Below are 17,896 nucleotides of genomic sequence, written 5' to 3'. Positions count from 1 at the left end.
GCCGACCAATTATGAACAACCACTTGCTGTCTGATCACTTGCACATGCTGCTTGAACTTGTACACCTGCTTACCGCCTGATCATGACTCCCACTCGCTCTCCTTATACTTGCATAGAGTTCAATAAAGAGATGAAATTCATGTTGCTGACCACAAATAGTTGGGCAATGTTTGATGATTAAAATGAGGCATTACTTTTTTTTAAACGCATATCAAATGATAGACCAAAAAAGACTTGGTTATAAAACAAGGATATATAATAGGAGATAGAGCTTGGCGTAAAATGATCCATATAGCCGACCCCACTTAGTGGGATAAATTGTTGTTGTTGTTGTATGGATATATATATTTTTTAAATTGATAAAATTCTTGTTAACATTTTTTACAATTCCAGATTGTATTGTTTAATTGAGTTAGTGCTTCATAACAATGTCACTGTTGTTTTAGAATATTGTTCTCAATTATTTACAGCTTTTATACATGTACATTAAAATGCTTTCTGATATTCAAATTCTGCACATTTTGCTGTACTTAAATATGGTGTTCTAATTTGCTAAAGATTAGTCCTAATCATTTTTTATATATCTGCATTATAATGAGTATCTACAAAAGTTATTTGTGGTAAACGTCTCTGATATTTTGATTTTGATAATTTTAATGCATATTCATTTTTAAGCAAGGGAGGAATAGAAACTTCAGTAATTGGATGGTGAATATACCTCAAGTCATTCTCTCTAACAAATGCGATGAAGCCTTTTCATTATCATATAAATAATTTTTTAACAAATAAGAATATTCAAGAGTTTCTTAGTAAATAGATTTTGTAGCTCAGTTACAATGCATTTCATTTCTATTCTCTTCGAAAATACTAGTTACAAAGCACCAACTATGTTTGTCTTCTGTCTTCTTTTTTCCGTAAATTTTGAATGTAAACTACATTGGACAATTTCATCCATGGCAGTGGATTAATATGACTTGTTTTTTTATTTGAGTATCACTCACAATATGCTTGATCCGCTGATGACATATCTATTTTATTTGTTATCTTATTTGTATGTGTGTGTCTCTCTACAGATGGAAATGGCTTCAAAACGAGTACCATGAGATTAGGTGCTGATGCAATTGTATATAGTTGTGCTAACCGTGGAAGGTAAAGTTTTTGCACTCTTGTTGATCCCTATGCCACATCATTCACTGTATTTGTCATCTTCAAATGATCTTTATTTAGTTACAATTTAACTTTTTAATCTTGGGAATTTGGGGAATGTAGGTTTGCTCCACATAAGTAATTGAGCTTGTACTGCTCTTTGTTCACTGCATAAGGTAGGGACTTTTTGGTCATTGATATGATTTCTCACATGAGTCCCTATGTAATGGAACCTATGCAACTGTTTGTATATTCAGGACGTTTCCTTCAACATATTAGAGTCCTCCATTTTTCTTTTTGAGCATGGATAAACCCAAATAAAACATGACTTACATTAATGGGTGAACTCAAGGCAGAGGGCTAGCTTTGTTGTAAATTGCTTGAGCTTTGGCATATGGAAAAGATGCCTCACATGGATTTTTAGTATCAACCAGCATTTTGTTCAATGTAGTTGGTGTTTCACAATCGCCATGTAGCAGCATCACAAGTGACTAAGTTTTATGCCATGCCTATGCCATAAGAGTCTACAACAATTGAAAACAAAACATCGACCATCTTTTCCTTAGTCACCCCTTGGATCACACAAAAAGGGTGATCTTCATGAGTATCATTCAAGGAATGTCTGTTTGCTTTTATGAATGAAGTACATCTTTGTATTTGCATCAATACAAACATAGCTCTACTGAATGCCTACTGTTGATACTATGCTAAGTTCACATTTCAAACTGTCCAATTGTTGGTGCTTATTGATCCAAACTTCTGAGGCTGACTTGCACATTGCTCATTCCTCTGAGTGAATGATGCAAGAGTTGTTCTTTGCAAAGATTGGTTTCCTTGTGTGGAGGCTCCTAGGAGATGTTGCACTATTGAAGAGGAACAAACTTTGATTAAAGCTAGTTTTTGGCTAATATGAAACATGTTAAGGGTTGCTTTGAGCGTTGCCAGCTACTATAAAAGTATCTAAGTATGTGCATATCTTTACTATAATTTGTAAATTTCTTTATTTCATTTTATTACATTTTACATTTTTTCAGTTTCTGTCCTAGTTCTGTAGCTTATACTTTGCTGAATGAAGACAATTGTCATTTTCTCCATCTATATGATTTTGTGAAGCTAGTTATTAGGTATTCTCCTATATTTGTTGTTCTTATACTTTATAGCTGTGTTTTCTAGCAATGTAACATTGTGCATTGGCCTGCTGTCGTATACATTCTTGAGAAGAACAATGAAAGATGACATTGTCGTTCCTATGGTAACATAATCCTCTTTCAATATTTCCATCTTCAAATAGGTATTTTCATCAATGTGGTAAACCTGTTGTCTTTTCTCTTTGCAGCTTGATTTCCACATAGTGAATGATCAGAAAATACCAATAATCTTGAGTTCACAGGATGAATGGGATAGTAGCTTGAAAGCCATCCTTGATTGGTCCCCCTTTTCTTCAATGGAAGAGCTTTTGCTACAGGTACTCTCTTTATAAAAACTCAAGACTGGTTCTAAAGCATATTGAGGAATGTGTGTTATGCTTTGATATATTTCCTTGTATTATCTTGCTTTCAATACATTTGTATTAGTTTGTCATTCTTTGGTTTTTTAAATTGACTCAATAAAGCAAATTATCGAAAATAGGACTTAATTTTCTGTATTAAGAGAAAACAGAATATTTAATTCTGATTTGATTAGATTCCTGAATCACTTACTCCACACAATTTTATTACTCGGTAGGATTAGTTTGTCAATCAAACACTTTTCATGTTATAAAATAATCATGTCTTGAGGACAACCATAGTTACTTTGATCTACATCTGGCGTGATGCAGTCAGTAGATGCACATTATTGTATGTGATTCGCTTAGTGAGCACATTAGTTCTGTTTGTCAGGCAGCCTAGTCTTAGCACCTAACATGATGAGTGAGGCTGAGAGGTAGTTAGTGGTGGTTGGGTGCAGCTCCTTCAGATTGAGTTTCCTAGCAGGGAGGGAAATAACTAGGGACAATCTATAAAAACGAGTTAGGATTGTTTTTAATTGATTTTTTGTGTGAGAGCTTTTTCTTTAGGGGAGCATTTATTTTCTATTCATGAAATACTTATCCCTTCGCCTCATCAATTTTGTCCCAATATTTTGAGTGATTTCAGGTTCAACTTTGGTTCTATGTTAGTTTGCAGCTTATGTTTCCTTAGAGATAATGAGAAATTCCTTATTTCTTAGAGGGAAGAAAAGAGGAAGAGAGAGATATTTAAATTTCTAAGCTTGATTTTATAAAAACTAGAAATGTAAAGATATCATTGTATTAAACTTGAGCTTTTGCCTAACTTTAGGGCTTTCCACCTGATTTAGGTAGAAGGCAAAATATAGGTTTGTGAGGGAAAGATTTCCTCTGCCTCTTCCTTCCCTCTCTACATTGTAACCCTATGAAGTAGAGTGAACGAGCAGTTTGGGAAATCTTTCCCTAGTTCATTTCCTTTTGCAATAGTTTCCTCTTAGGAAAGTCTTAATCCCACATGACCAAGTTGTGGGATCTTGGCAGTCTTCTAAGCGAACATCTGAAACCAATTTAGTCTTTTTGAGTACTGGACTGTGCCCTTATGTCATATGGTGTTAAAGCCAGCACACCAGTTCATGGGTCCTGAGTTTTTAGTGGATTATGGGTTAAGTCCATCTTGAGGGTGACTATGGTTTGAGACAGGGGAGCTTGATGCGAATCAAACATAAAGGTGACTTTACATGTTCTTGTGTGATTCGCCTAGCAGGGCTTACTTAGCCTACCAGGCACCCAAATCTAAGTGTCTAGGTGCACTTAGTGAGGTGGGGGGGGGGGGGGGGGGGGGGGGGGGGGTCCCTCAGATTTGATGAGAATAGGCCTATATTTAGTGACCATCTCCACTCAAGGGGCTATTCAGTTAGGGTGTGCCCTACATCAGACGGAAATGAAGAATTGAGAATTAAGAATCATGAACACGCTCTTTTCTCTTGCCTAAAGCAATCACAGTCTAAAAGTAAGACCACGAGAAGCACCTTAGCCACAAAGTAAAACCATGAGAAGCATCTCTCAGCTGCCTTGAATTATCTCAACTTATAGCTATTGATTAAGATTTAGAAGTTGTTTGGGTGTGCTTCTGTTAAGAAGTGTACTCAGTAAGTGGTTACTTACATAGCATTTGGATTGGGTTTTGGGCTGTGGATAAAAGATGGAAAAGGTGACGATGAAGAAAAGAATAAGAAAATAACAAGAAAGTTAACTGTGGTTTTGTAGCGTGATGGAAATGGATTTACACCAAGGAGGTTTCAGATCACTATTTCAAGAAAAAATATTAATTGTTCATTGCAGAATTAATTTGTGTTTTCCTTGCCATGGTTACATATTGTAATACAAAACATAGATATATTAGCACTGTTAGAATGATCAAACGATTGTAAAAGGTATGTACATGCCAAAATAAGGAACTGATAAAAAGTCATGTAGATCCAATTCTAGCATCATGTGGGAAGTGATATTGGATTATGATCAATGTGGATGATCTCTCCCTCTTTATTATTTCTCTCTCTCTCCTCTTAAGATCTTTTCTCCTGTTCCTTTGTGTTTCATCTTTGTGTCTGTTTGTTCTCTCTCCAATTATTTCTTTCTCATTAAACTAACCAGTAGTTATGAAGAACAAGAAACTGTACACTTACTAATACTTTTGTGGTTCAACCGAAGAAGCATAGCTCAGTTCAATTGCACACCTGATTTTATGCCGGACATGTAAGAGTTCATGATTGGACTAATAATTGCTGATGTGCCCTATTGTAAATTAACTTGCTTAGCTAAATATGATTTAAGGAATAATTTAGTTGGTAGAAATATTTTGTCATTTGGCAAATGAGCAATCTTAACTGTTTATATTAGTTGAAAATTCTTTGTTTTTTTTTTCCAAATGAAGAACATGATATTCTTGATAGATATGATTGATTTCATTTTGTCTGGGTAGTTACAACTAATAGGTAAAAATTGCTATGTTGTTCTCTTATGGTTCTTGTGAATGGATTACTTCTAGTATGCATGAAACCTCTCATAATTTTAATTAAATAAGATAAATCTTACTTTTCTCTTTGACTATTCAGTTTGAAGATATTGGGCTGCATGGAACCAAAGTAGTGGTTTATAACTTGTGGATGAATGATGATGGGCTCCTGGAATTGGACTTTGATGATGATGATGAGGTAACTTAATTAGCAAACCATGCATCCACTTTTTGTGCTAGTGTCTACACATGTTAGTAAACATTATCAGTAAGAAACAACTAATGGTGGTGGACATAAGGATTATAAAATTGGTACTCTACTGCTCTTGCTGATTGTGAGCACTCTGGCTAATGGATTGCTCATGAAGCTCTGTATCTGAATAATTATTTTCTTAGTCATCAAAGGATCATTCATTTACTTTAATGATATCTATTGTTCATGGAATCTCTTTTCTTCTGTCTTGTCATTTTTTTATATATTTGCATTCAATCAAAGACAAATTAAGTTAATAATCTTCTTCATATCTAAATTTATTCTAAGGATATTTAGTTGAGCAGACTAACAAATAGTTAGCTTTGGCAAGCCGATTGAAGAGTAAATGTATTATTATATGTAAATATGCATTGCGTTATATCCCTGCATCATCATGTGTGCACACTGTCACGTGGACTGCTTTTTAGAACAATGCAACTAATTAATGTTTGAACTGTTTCTAGTGATTATGTTTTTTATTTTGTAAAAGTATTTTCCTCTGTGATAATAAATGATGTCACTGGACTAGGATTGCTTGGTTATGCCATGTGGTAGCAATTACTAGAGAAAACAGTGTGTTGGATAGATATTGTTCTGGAGACAAAACGATTTCTGTTAATTATATACTAGTCCGAAATTTTGCTACTATAATTCTATATCTGCATTTAGTGCTATGGATCCATCTTCTTAATTCTTATAGGAGGATTCACTTGTTACCTAGCTTTTCACATTTAAGTATGTATCTCTATTCCCGTTTGAGCCTTTAAGATGATGCACAAGTGTATTAAGTTGTACAGTCTATTCTGTGCTATGGGTAGATGTGCCTTTTACAACACAATTAATAATTTGTGGTGTATCATTGTCTTCTGCATAAATGTGTTATTTTTCTATTCACAATACCAGTATCTGTATCCCCAAATGTTGAAGAAAATTCCGTGTTTAACAATTTAAAGCACATTGTGATGCACAAATATGTTTAGCTTGACAATAATTTCTGTGCCAGCTGTATCATGCGTTCTTGTCTACACTATTTTATAACAACTTGTTTAACATTTCTGCCTGCACAATTACTGCATTTTTTTAATAGCTCCATCCATATCCAGAAACATTTACATGCTTAACTTTCTTTCTTACTGCCCTTGTTATATATTTATCAGAAAAAGTTTATTTTTCTTATTATTAACCAATGTAACACTTAAAATTTACTCACCACAGGATATATTACTGAGAGATCAAGCTTACAGTGGAGGCTTTTCAAGAGCTGACAAAGAGATTGTCCATTGCCATGTATCTTCTAGGCTTAAATATTCTCTGCGGGTGAGTTTATGCCCTGTTCTCATATGTGAATGGAATGGTTTGCATATATCCAACTTTATATTAATGGAAGTTTACTTTTCAGGCTTATGCTTCTATTCTCTATATGCGGAAATTCTCAAATTTTCATATTATACTAAGAGGCAAGCCTGTTGAGCAAGTTAGCATTGCAGATGAGTTGAAATTTATAAAAACAATTACATATAAACCCCAAGTGGGTGTGGATGGAGAAAGTGTAAGTTTATATTTTTATTTATCATATCCATATTATACTTTGCCGACTCCACCTAGTGGGATAAGACTAGGTGGTTGTTGTATTATGTCTTTCTTACAATGTTGTGTCACTTTACATAAGTGCATGTCTGGCATAATGTGTTATTTTGTTTAACACACCACTTCTCACAATACAGGTGTCTGTGAGGATTACAATTGGTTTTGCAAAGGAGGCTCCTGTTTTAGGAATTTTTGGTGTTAATGTGTACCATAAGAACCGTCTTATTATGGTAAGATATGACATGTAGTTCTGCCAATCTATTGCCTTTGTTATGCTTGATCATTTTTTGTGTGATTCTTTGAAGGTTATTTAGGAAAATAGGTACTTTATAGGAAAATTTAAGATTCAAAATCTCACTTTGTGTCGTTGTCTCGGGGCATAGCTTGAAAGTCCTCTTGGTGCGTAGCTTGAACTAGATGATATTGGCTAGTATGCCATCCCACCTGAGGTCAATCCACCTAATGATAGACTTAGCTTAACATGTGTGATCTAAAGCAATATCAAAGTGAGAACATAACTTGATCAAGAAGCAATCACATGGAGTATCTAGCACAACCAACTCAATAGGAAACTTGAAGTTGAAGACAATATTGGAAAAGTGAGCACAAATGTTCAAAGTATGCATAAGGGGATAACATGAATACAAGATAAAGTAAAAGGTCAATAACAAGTCCAGCACTATCAATATCAAAATAATGATGAAAAAAAAACTATGTACAGTTGTAATGATCATGTCTCATATGTAGGCCTTGTGGTACTGATCTTATTTGCATCTCTTCCATCTTTTTTTATTGAATTGGTCCCAAATGCTACTGTCTTTTGTAAGAGTGGCGTGATTCTGCCTAAGTTGATTCACCTATCAATCTTATTCTTGCATGCACTTTGGCCATTCTTCACATGGGTTTCCTCCACATTGTTTTGCATGGTGATCTTAGATTGGATGGGTTTAAATATTGCATTGTCCCTGCGCTAGTCAGCATTCATAGCTAGTGAAATAGAACTACTTTCGGCAAAGCTAGTGCGAAAGCAAGATGCATTATTAATAATAAAAGTAGTTGAGGCAATCCTGGATCTTGGAGTTTCTTCATCACCTAACTCTAATCTGAACTTTCCATCTAATCTCCCACAGGTCATGCTCTAGTTAGCAAACTGGGTTCCGAATTCTAGTGGCATCAGTTTGCCCCCAACCACACAACCTGACTGCCTGTACACAATGTTGTTTGTTGCTGTGGGACGGAGGAACAACTGCTGGAGCAGTTGCTGACACCCCTGGCAAGGGGTTGTCACCACCGTTTGCGAGAGGTCGTCATTGCCACTGGAGCCTCCCAACCTAAATAGGTGAGGTTGACTCCACATTGATGGAGAGAAATCACCGCTGCTCCTCTTACGCTAGGGTTCCCACTCAAAGATGTGGTGCTTGTAAAAAGTTGTTTGTGGAGGTTGGGTGGTTTCTGCAAAGCGATAAAAGAGGATCGATTTCACAGAGAAGGTGATAGATTGATAGAAGAAAATGGATTGATGGGAGGTTGACGATGTTCTGTTGAAGGTTATTATCGTCTGTTGTATGGTTTCTGGGAAGCAATAGAAGATGAATTTGTTAGAGAAGGCGATGGATCAATAGCAGGAGCCATTTGATCCTTTAATTCCTTCTCATCTCTTTTCCCTGTTTTCCTTTTAGCCACTAAGCAGTCAACCTTCTGACTTCTCTCCCTCCTCTCTTCCCTCCTTCCCCTTCTGCCACTCTCCTTTCTCTTATTCGAAGGAATCATAACCTAAGTTCTGAAAGAATGTGGTTGCAGTAATTGAATGCTTATTATTTGCAAAACCTGGAAAGAACTTGTATATATGATAAAGCACGGTCATTGTTAGATTAATAAATAGTGGTTATTTTCATATAACAATTATTATGGGAGAAACTTGCAATTTTGTGAGTGGACCAAAATTGAAATAGGAGCCGTACTAATGAATGCACTTGTCTTACCCATGCCACTCAAAGCAAAAGCTTCCTGCTGTACAATGATTCTCAAATTGTACCAAGGCGAGATTGAGGAGGAATTATGGATGGGAGAATTAGTTTCCATCTCAACAAAGTTGCCAATTGCTTGAGCTCCAGGGCAGTGGAGCTTGATGATGCTGATCTTCAATTGCCACAAGGATTAATCTATAGACTACAACAATACACAATGCAGTCATTCCAGAAACTAGCTCGCATCAGCTTCTTGATCAACATTATAGGTTCATTTCTAATCAAGAACACCATCTTCATATATCCTCAAATCCATTAAATTATATCATAACCAATTATCCTTCCCACTTTCGCTTGATCAACAATTATGGAGAAGTGTCCAACAAGATCCAATAATGACAATTGCATCTTCTTCTTTCTTGATAGATACAATAAAAGTGTACAAGTAACATAAAAGATTTATATTTTTCTATATATCCATTTTTTAACTGAAACTAGAAACAAATTAACTTTAAAAAATGACTAACAATATTGTTTAGGAGATCATATATATAATGCTACATTAGGACAATAAATAACATTAATAGAAAGATTCATTCTTTTTTACTTGCTTGCATGGAGCTCCTTCAGCAGCACAAAATGAAGATATTCACAGTTATTTAGAAATATTGCGAATTTTGATGAAGAGGGAGCGTAACAAACAAAACTGGTGTTCTTTATTGTCTTATATGTTGGCATGTGTCTTCATAGTTTCAAGACATGCTTTAGGTAGATGTTTTGTTTGCCATTATGATGTATATTGAGGAATATAGTATATGCTAACAAATGTGTTTTATTTTGTTGTTGTTATTGTTGATTGACTTTTCAATTTCTTTCTTTAGCCATACTGGAAAGTTGTTCAGGAAGGTTCAAGTCGTGGGAGGTGTGTTGTTGGTATGCACCTACAATGATGTTTTGTTTATCCATTATTATTACATGATTTTAATTTTTTTTTGACTCTTTATCCACTTACAGGAGTTTTTGAAGCCAACTTCATCGAACCTGCCCATGATAAGCAGGATTTTGAAAGGACACCCTTGTTCATTCGCCTAGAGTCAAAGCTTAGACAAATAATTCTCGAATATTGGTAAAGCATCTAGAGAAATGCTCTTTTCTTGATTTTATAAGAGCCAATCTTGTTAATGTACTGCTTGTGAAATAAGAAATTACTGGCATAAATCCATTGGTGAAGCAAAATGGTCTAGCATCAATTTATCCTGTCGTGAACCTGGTTGAACTCACCTTCGTATGTTGATGTTTAGATGTACAGTTTTCCCATATGTTATTTCCTGACTCCTGATTTTTTAATGGAAAGTGTAGATAAGCATGTCACAAACGTCATTTGTATTGGTTTCTGTGGTTTTAAGGGAGTCACCTGTGGTGGTGTTTATCAAATCGGTGGATGTGGAGATAAGATTGAAATCTGTCAAACTTGGAATGAATTAAGAGTTGTATGTAACTAGCACCTGCTTAGCTATTCATTTATGTCCTAAAACGTGTTGTAAGAAATTGGATGGTTGAAATATTAGAATAAACTACAATAACAGCAGTAGCAGCAACAACAAGCCAAGTTACACAACTATTTAAAGTTAGCATGAGTGTTTGAACAATAATGGTCATATTTAAACAGCATGATAGAAACAGTGATTGGTAAAGGCAGGTTATTAATAAAGTGATGGTAAAGGATGGGATCCATTACAAAAATATTATGCTCTACATCTATGGTTAGTCAGATTGAACTAAGCTGTCTCTGAGTATAAAAAGTACTGGTACTGCATTGAGTGAGATGATGGCAGCTTGATGAATTTGTGAATGCAACTTTTATAAAATATATTTCTTGGTGGATGTTTAAACATTTTTAAAAATAAATTGTTAATATCATTTTAAAAAACTGTTGTCTAGGTTGCATATGATGTCACCATGGTGAATTTGGAAGGGGAATGCATAGTGGCCGCATTTATATGCGGCTTGCATATGCAAACTAAATTGATTTAAAACCCTAAACTATTCTATTTGGTATCTTTAACTTGTAAGTGTTATTATACATTTGCTTTGTAAGTGATACACTTAAAATATTAATCATTAATTGTCAATTATATGCATGTGGCTTACACATATTGTTGATTAATATTGATTAATATAGCTTACACATATTGTTGATTAATATTGATTAATATATTTCATCATGAAATTGTATGTATGAATGACAAATTTTTCTTCTATGTGAAAGTACAAATTTGACGTGTTGATTAATATGCTTTATTATAAACAATAAGCATTTAATAGTAGCTGCTGTTTGGCCCCTAACAACCTTGAACTAAACATGTCATCTTAAGTTAAGGTCGCAATTGGTATAAGTGTTGTTGCAGTCCATGCTCTTATGTATTTCATGCGTAGGAAGGTTATTAAAGTGGTTTATTGTCGGACCACTATGATGCGTCAAAATGATAAGAATAAGACCATAGTTGGAATTTTTGTTGTCATGGAGACACAACGATGCTCTTATAAATTTCACATATAGGAAAACTGTCAAGGTGGTTTGACAGAAATCACCTTAATGGACCTAACTATATCAATGTCCCATGTTCTCACTTCTGTATTTTATACGCAGGAAGACTATTATGGTGATTTAACCTAAACCATCTTGATGAACCCAAAAATATCAGAATGCAAAGATGAGACCACGATTGAAATTAATGTCTTTATAGGAACTCATGCACCCCTTAAATTTGCATGCACAATTAGATCATCAAGGTGATTTGACCAAATCACATTGATGGCTTAAAATAACTTTCAAAATAAATCTCGCTCTTACAAATACAATGATATCCTTATTTGGTCAAAATGATAAAGTTTTGACATTAAAAAAAATTAGAAAGAAGGAAAATTAAGTTCATAATGACAAGGTATATTAGGTATCTGAAACAGAGATGTGAGAGAAATTGCACCATTTGGAAGAAATGAAACTTAGGGTGTCCATTGGAAAATTTCCAACTTTAGGTGTGTCCTTTGGGAAATTTGTCTATTCTGTTTGAGTCAAAGTTGGAGGAATGCCATAGAATATCATTATGAATATGTCAGCCAAAGCAAATTCCTGTGTTATTAGAAAGGTTAGCTGAAAAAAATAGAGATGAGGAAGATTAGAAACGATACTGGTTTCAGTACAGCCCAAATTGGTACCGAACCATTACCGACCTAAACCCCTCAACCCCTTCTATTCTCCTCTTTGTCCTTTTGCCGCTGCCTCCTTCTTCATGCTCTTCCCACTTCTCATTTATCTTCCTATGCTACCTCTAGTGTTGCTTCTTGTTAGATCTATAATGTTTCATTGTCAAGATATGAAAGACAACCATTGGTGCTGCTTTGCCACTGCCTATTGATGAACCTGTCACCATTGTGGGCCCTTGTGGCTGCATCTTGATACTATTGTGTTGATGGTAGGCCATATTGCAGCATGAAGATGGGCTTATAGTTGTCCTTATTTCGGCTGCACCAAATCCTTATGAGGAACAATTTTAACTATTTGAGTTTTCATTTTGTTATGTACTCTAGATTTCATGTTTGATTAAGCAATGTTTTCTGTAGTTTAAAGTCATACCATTCTTGGTACTCTGGTACCTAACATTACAATCGTTAGGTACAATCTCTCTCAAAATCAGGAGCTTTGCTTTCTCAATGTCTCTTAACAAACTTTCATCTTATTTAATTTGTTTTTAGATTGCATATTATTTGCATTCCTTAATTATCAAATATTATGTTTATGCAGGAAATATAATTGTCATTTTATTGGTTATCAATCCATTGATATAACTACAGAGAAACGAAAACTGAAGGAATCTGAGAAGCACTCTGACAGGCATGCATCATCAAAAGTACAACTCAAAGTGCCTACACCAATTGGAGTTGCATGTGCTGACGGTATTATATCATTTGACCTTCTGTTCCTCAAATACTGTTAAATTAATCTCCATATGCTATCAATGATCAAGCAACTATTTATATTGTCATGCAGTTGAAATTAAGTCAACTGTGAGCAAGGATAATTTGAAACATTATGTCTTTGGTTGAGTTTATCTGTCCACTTAACTTGTTTGACTGCTTGTGTGCATTCATTGTTGAAGAATGAACGATGCTCTATTGTTGTATGACTTCTGATTAGATTCAATTGTAGAAGAAAAAGATCTTCATTAAAAAAACAGTCATAAGCCTTTTTTAAATGCATGTAATCCTTTTATTACGCCATAATTAGATACTATACCTGGTAAAATGAAGTGAAGCAACAATCATAAAAAGGGCAAGGATGTTAATGAGGAATTGGCACTACTTTACTACACGTTTTAGTTGCAGTATAAATTAGGAATACTGCAACTGTGGGTAAATTCATTGTCTATTATTGCATCATTGTCTGGAAAAATAAAGGAAAATAGGGTTCAAGTTGCGGAAACAACCTCTTGCAAGGCAGGATAAGGCTGTGTACAATAGACCTTCTCCAGGACCTCACATTGGCAAGAGCTTCATGCACCGGATTGCCCTTATTGAATACTTTGAAAAACACTGGAATTCTGATTCATATTGATATATTGCTTGATGGATCGGCGTGATATTTACTTACGTAGGGGTTTGCTATATTGGAATAGATAATATTATTGTTCTTATGCAGATGTTAATTTGGATCAATTAATAGTCTATTGTTATTCTTATTGAACTACTTTATGTTATTGCCTAGTTTTTTTTTTTTTTCATTTTTTTTCTTAATTATGAATAATATTTTTGTCTTTTCATACTAGCTACAATTGAGTTTTAATTTAGATTTGACTAAGAATCTAATCAACAAGTCAGTTGAAATTTGTTCCAGTGTCTAGTTAGCTTTGATGTTTAATGGGGGAAATTCAAGAGATAATCTAGAGTAGATTTCTATATATAAGAGTGGATAGGGAGAACAAGCCTCTTGTAGATTCTTGCTAAGAGAGAGAGATGAAAGAGTTTCATGCTGCAGTAGTTTTTAGATGCAGTGTTTAATATTTTTAGAGCAACTATGAATGCCAACTTTTGCGACAATAAAATATGAAGCACTATGTTGCAATTAATTGTTTTGCAAATGTCTCGATACATGATTCTTTGCTGATACTCCGTTTCCATGTGATAACTGAAGGTTCACATTTACAACCTACTGGTCAGACACCTGCTCAATCTCATGACACCATTACCATATCAGGAGAGGTAAATACTTTCAAACAATTAACTACTGATTATTTTGTTTTCTTTCTATAGTTTAATTGATTATTCATCCATGTAAAACGTATGGACCATTCTAGAGTTTGTATGGCTAAGTTACTTTGCTCAACTTTTTGAATATTTTTTGGTTATTTTCAGCATATCAACTCCTTTTAACAGTATTGTGTGATCATCATACGTATCAAAATTTTCAGCCATACATTCCAGGGGCTAAAATTTTTGTTCATGGCCTATTGCCAATTTGTCATAGGATGGGGATATTGTTTGGGTAACAACACCCATGTTGCTTCTGTGTGGATCCTTTTTTGGAACTTGAGCTTTTCTTAGGATTTTACTCACCTTGATCATAATTCATAAGGCCAAATATCCTTTTATAAGAAACTTTGGTGTAGATATTCCAACTGTTGGTAATTTGTGATTAAGCATGTGGAGTTAGTTGTTGGGACTTGGGACTAACAAATTTAATTGGTTAGTTCTCTTATTTGGTGGATTTTTCCAATTGATAGTTGAGTTGGGCCTAGTTCTCAGCATACTAAGGTATTCCAATTGGGATGAATTTCTTGTGATGGTAGAGCGAACATTGGTTTGGCCTTGCAGGTTGGCAATTAAGAATGATTCTGGGCATGAATTTGACTTGGGCTTTGACGTGGACATCAAGCCTGAAAATGAGGAAGATTATAACAACTCAGATTAGTTCCACATGCATGGTGGTATTTTAATGGGGGAGACTTGTAGACTTGGATGAGTGATCCACTATAGTCTTAGGCTAAAGCATTTTGGCCAGTGCTTTGACCTAACAGAGTTAACAAATCAATTATCTTCTGTGGACTTCTTGCTATAATCTGAACTGATTGGTATTTTATTGGTGTTGACCCATCTTGACATGGTACATGCCTGTGCCAACTTCATCTTGTATTGTTGCCGTCACTTCAGTCCTCTCTTGCTCATGGTCATGACAAGAAGTATATCAATTTCATAATTGAGTTAGCATTATGCAGAACTTACCTGAAGAAGTATTAAAAACATGTTAACTTCTCCATCAATGTATCTTTGTTGACAATCACAAACTCAACTTGAATTGACACAATTGAAATCAAACTGACAGATACAAGATGTGCTGTCGGAACTCTGTTTTGATTGATTGCTGTATAGTATTTCCTAATTATAGCAGTAGAAATTTGGAAAACTTGACAATGGTATTTTCCAAACAACTGAAGCATCACGGATATCATATCTATGCACCATTGTGAACGTCACTTGGTTTGAGGCTCTTTGACTCTCCATGGAGTTTTTCCTCAAACTCAATGATGTGGCAATTAATACTTTTCATAGCTACCAAATGTGATGAATTTGTTTTGCTCAATTCTTAGAATGATATGCTGCAATCAACTGATGTAATGTGCTAAGAGCATGGATGGCTGCTATTCAAAATATTTTTGTTTTTCAGGATGATGACGATATCAAAATTATGGATGTCCAGGATCCAAGTTTGGTAAAAAAAATCACCGAAGAGAATATACAGCTTTTCATGAGGTGATATTTTCTTTATGTTTTAAATAACTATCGTTAATAAGGTGAAGAGAGTTGCATCAAGTTGTTCTTTTAAATATCTGGCAGAATCTAATAAATATCATCTCTGTTTGAAAATTTAATTGTACCTAGGATGGAAAGGAAGATTCAGTTGAGTTCATATTATGACTGATTTTTTGTTTTCCCGTTGGCGCTTGACGGCTTCGTTAGTTATCAATTGTGTTTTAAGCCAAATATGTACACATGTAATTGAGTGCTCCTAAGCAAATCCATAGGAGAGAGTGAGAGCACACAATGTTTTATTACCAGTCTGATAGAAAACAAAGATAAATTCAATAGTTCCATACTTGCAGTAGACCTTGAGGCATGGTTCTAAATGTTGAGCTATGCTGGTCGGTACGGCTAAAACATCTTGTTCAGTCTGTCAGCCGGCAAGTGAAAAGCCCCAAAATGGCTGGTATGCAAATTGACAAGCAGAACTTCTGTCGTGTCTTCTACAGAAGCTTCACTGCGAGAAGCTACAAATCGTGATGCTAGTGTCTTCTGCAAGAAGCTCCGAATCATTCACATGTCAAAACAGTTTTGAGTGCATCGTGAGTGTCCTTTTCCAAATCGCATGGAGCACCCTCCTTTACGCTAAAATTATAGTTTACCCTTCTCAAGCGCCAGCATGCAGAGGATGCCAAGGCATGTGTGTGTGTGTGTGTGTGGTGCAACTCATGTTTTTCTTGTGCCAAAGATTCCTTCACCAGATATGCTTCAGTTCCTCCTTTTCTTCTTCCTCTTCTTTCTCCTGCTGCTACCTATTGGAGCAATTGACATCTTTTGTCGGTACTGGCTGAAACAGCACAGTTGTGTTTCAGTCTTAGACTGAAATGTTGGCTTGGAGTGAGATTTTGAATATTGTCCTTAGGTTTAATCTCCTTATAATTTGTAGGTTTCTATTCATATGAGAGCTATCTACTAATATGATATCGTACCCTCAGGCTATAAGGGCTAGGATTTCTGTTATCTGCATTTGGTGCCATTTTGTTCTTCATCTTATTGTTGTAGCTGAGTTCTTTTTAATTTAATGCAGGGAAGGTAGAAAGCTAGAAATGTCCATCGCCTTACTAATTTCATGTGCATTTTTTCTATTCATATTGATAGTTAACGATGGATGTTTTTCTTCTTTTCACTACTAAACCTTGAATCAAAGGAAATCTATCCACCAATTATGAAATGTTAATTTATTGCTTTACTTAACAGGCGCGAAGAGCTCCAGCAAAGGACCAGTCAGTTGAGGAGAACTGTAAGTAAATTGTGCCAACCTATTTGTTTTGCGCCTTTGTTTTTCTCATGAGGCGCATCCTGTAGAAGTACCTTGAACTTCCAGTTCTGAAGTTGGTTAACTTGGCTCCACTGAATTGCTTGATAATATTAACCATTCAAATTCTTTGTGAATTTTGTTTCCTATTCTGTCGAAATAGGTTGAGGAATTGGAGCATGAACTAGCGGAAGTGAAAGAGAAGTGTTCTCAGCTTGCCGCTGATTTGCAGGTCAGAAGGGGAAGCAGCATATCTTAGGAATGAGCCAATCTTAAACTCAACTCTGAATGAGATCTGATGTGCTATTTGTCTATTGAGAGCTGAACAATGTGGTAATGACACGGTCTAGAGATGGTGGTTGTATAGGCTCAAGTGTTGGGAAATCATTTGTCGATGTAATGGGAAATCAATCTGTGATGTTTGGCATGTCACTTGGCCCATTTTCATCTTCATCTTTCATTCACATCTATGATTGCAATAGTAGGAAATTGTACAGCTTTAGTTTTCAGAGTAGACAAATGAGAACAAAAACGTGTAAAATCGTGCAATTTTATTGATCACTTGGTTAAAGAAAACCATTGGCAGGTTTAGATACCAGTCCACTTAGTTAAAGAGAATTGATCTAATTTTTGAATGGTTTAAATAATATAATATTCAGATTAATGGCTTAGTCTGGTTTTTGGTTCTATAGTTAATGCTTGAAACCATTGGTAGGTTTAAATACCAGTCCACTCAGTTAAAGAAAATTGATCTAATTTTTGAATGTTTTAAATAATATAATATTTAGATTGATGACATATTCTGATTTTTTGTTCTATAGTTAATGCTTGT

General features: G+C 35.0%; 1 protein-coding gene across 1 annotated transcript; it reads left to right on the top strand.

Annotated features, from left to right (window-relative positions):
* Positions 1–1,080: 1,080 nt before the first annotated feature.
* On the top strand, positions 1,081–17,644 carry LOC141838572 (protein MICRORCHIDIA 1-like). The gene is made up of 14 exons (XM_074726083.1): positions 1,081–1,149; positions 2,320–2,398; positions 2,483–2,611; positions 5,248–5,346; positions 6,616–6,717; positions 6,800–6,949; positions 7,125–7,217; positions 9,836–9,887; positions 9,969–10,080; positions 12,760–12,911; positions 14,146–14,213; positions 15,676–15,761; positions 17,007–17,049; positions 17,228–17,644. The coding sequence occupies exons 1-14, from the start codon at positions 1,100–1,102 to the stop codon at positions 17,321–17,323; spliced, it is 1,311 nt and encodes a 436-aa protein (XP_074582184.1). The 5' UTR covers positions 1,081–1,099; the 3' UTR covers positions 17,324–17,644.
* The last annotated feature ends 252 nt before the right edge of the window (positions 17,645–17,896 follow it).

The sequence above is a fragment of the Curcuma longa genome, chromosome 11, assembly GCF_044706935.1.
Source record: "Curcuma longa cultivar G26 ecotype Majalengka, Jawa Barat chromosome 11, ITB_CL_G26_1.1, whole genome shotgun sequence".
In the NCBI taxonomy this organism is placed as follows: domain Eukaryota; kingdom Viridiplantae; phylum Streptophyta; class Magnoliopsida; order Zingiberales; family Zingiberaceae; genus Curcuma; species Curcuma longa.
Note: the sequence above shows the minus strand (reverse complement) of the source record. Positions and strands in the feature narration are given on the sequence as shown.

What these genes read in the sequence shown, in the direction of transcription:
- LOC141838572 (XM_074726083.1), top strand. Translation starts at nt 1,100, where the DNA reads ATGAGATTAGGTGCTGATGCAATTGTATATAGTTGTGCTAACCGTGGA. An exon ending in CAAATAATTCTCGAATATTG is followed by an intron (nt 10,081 to 12,759) that starts GTAAAGCATCTA and finishes ATGTTTATGCAG; the next exon opens with GAAATATAATTGTCATTTTA. An exon ending in CCATTACCATATCAGGAGAG is followed by an intron (nt 14,214 to 15,675) that starts GTAAATACTTTC and finishes TTTGTTTTTCAG; the next exon opens with GATGATGACGATATCAAAAT.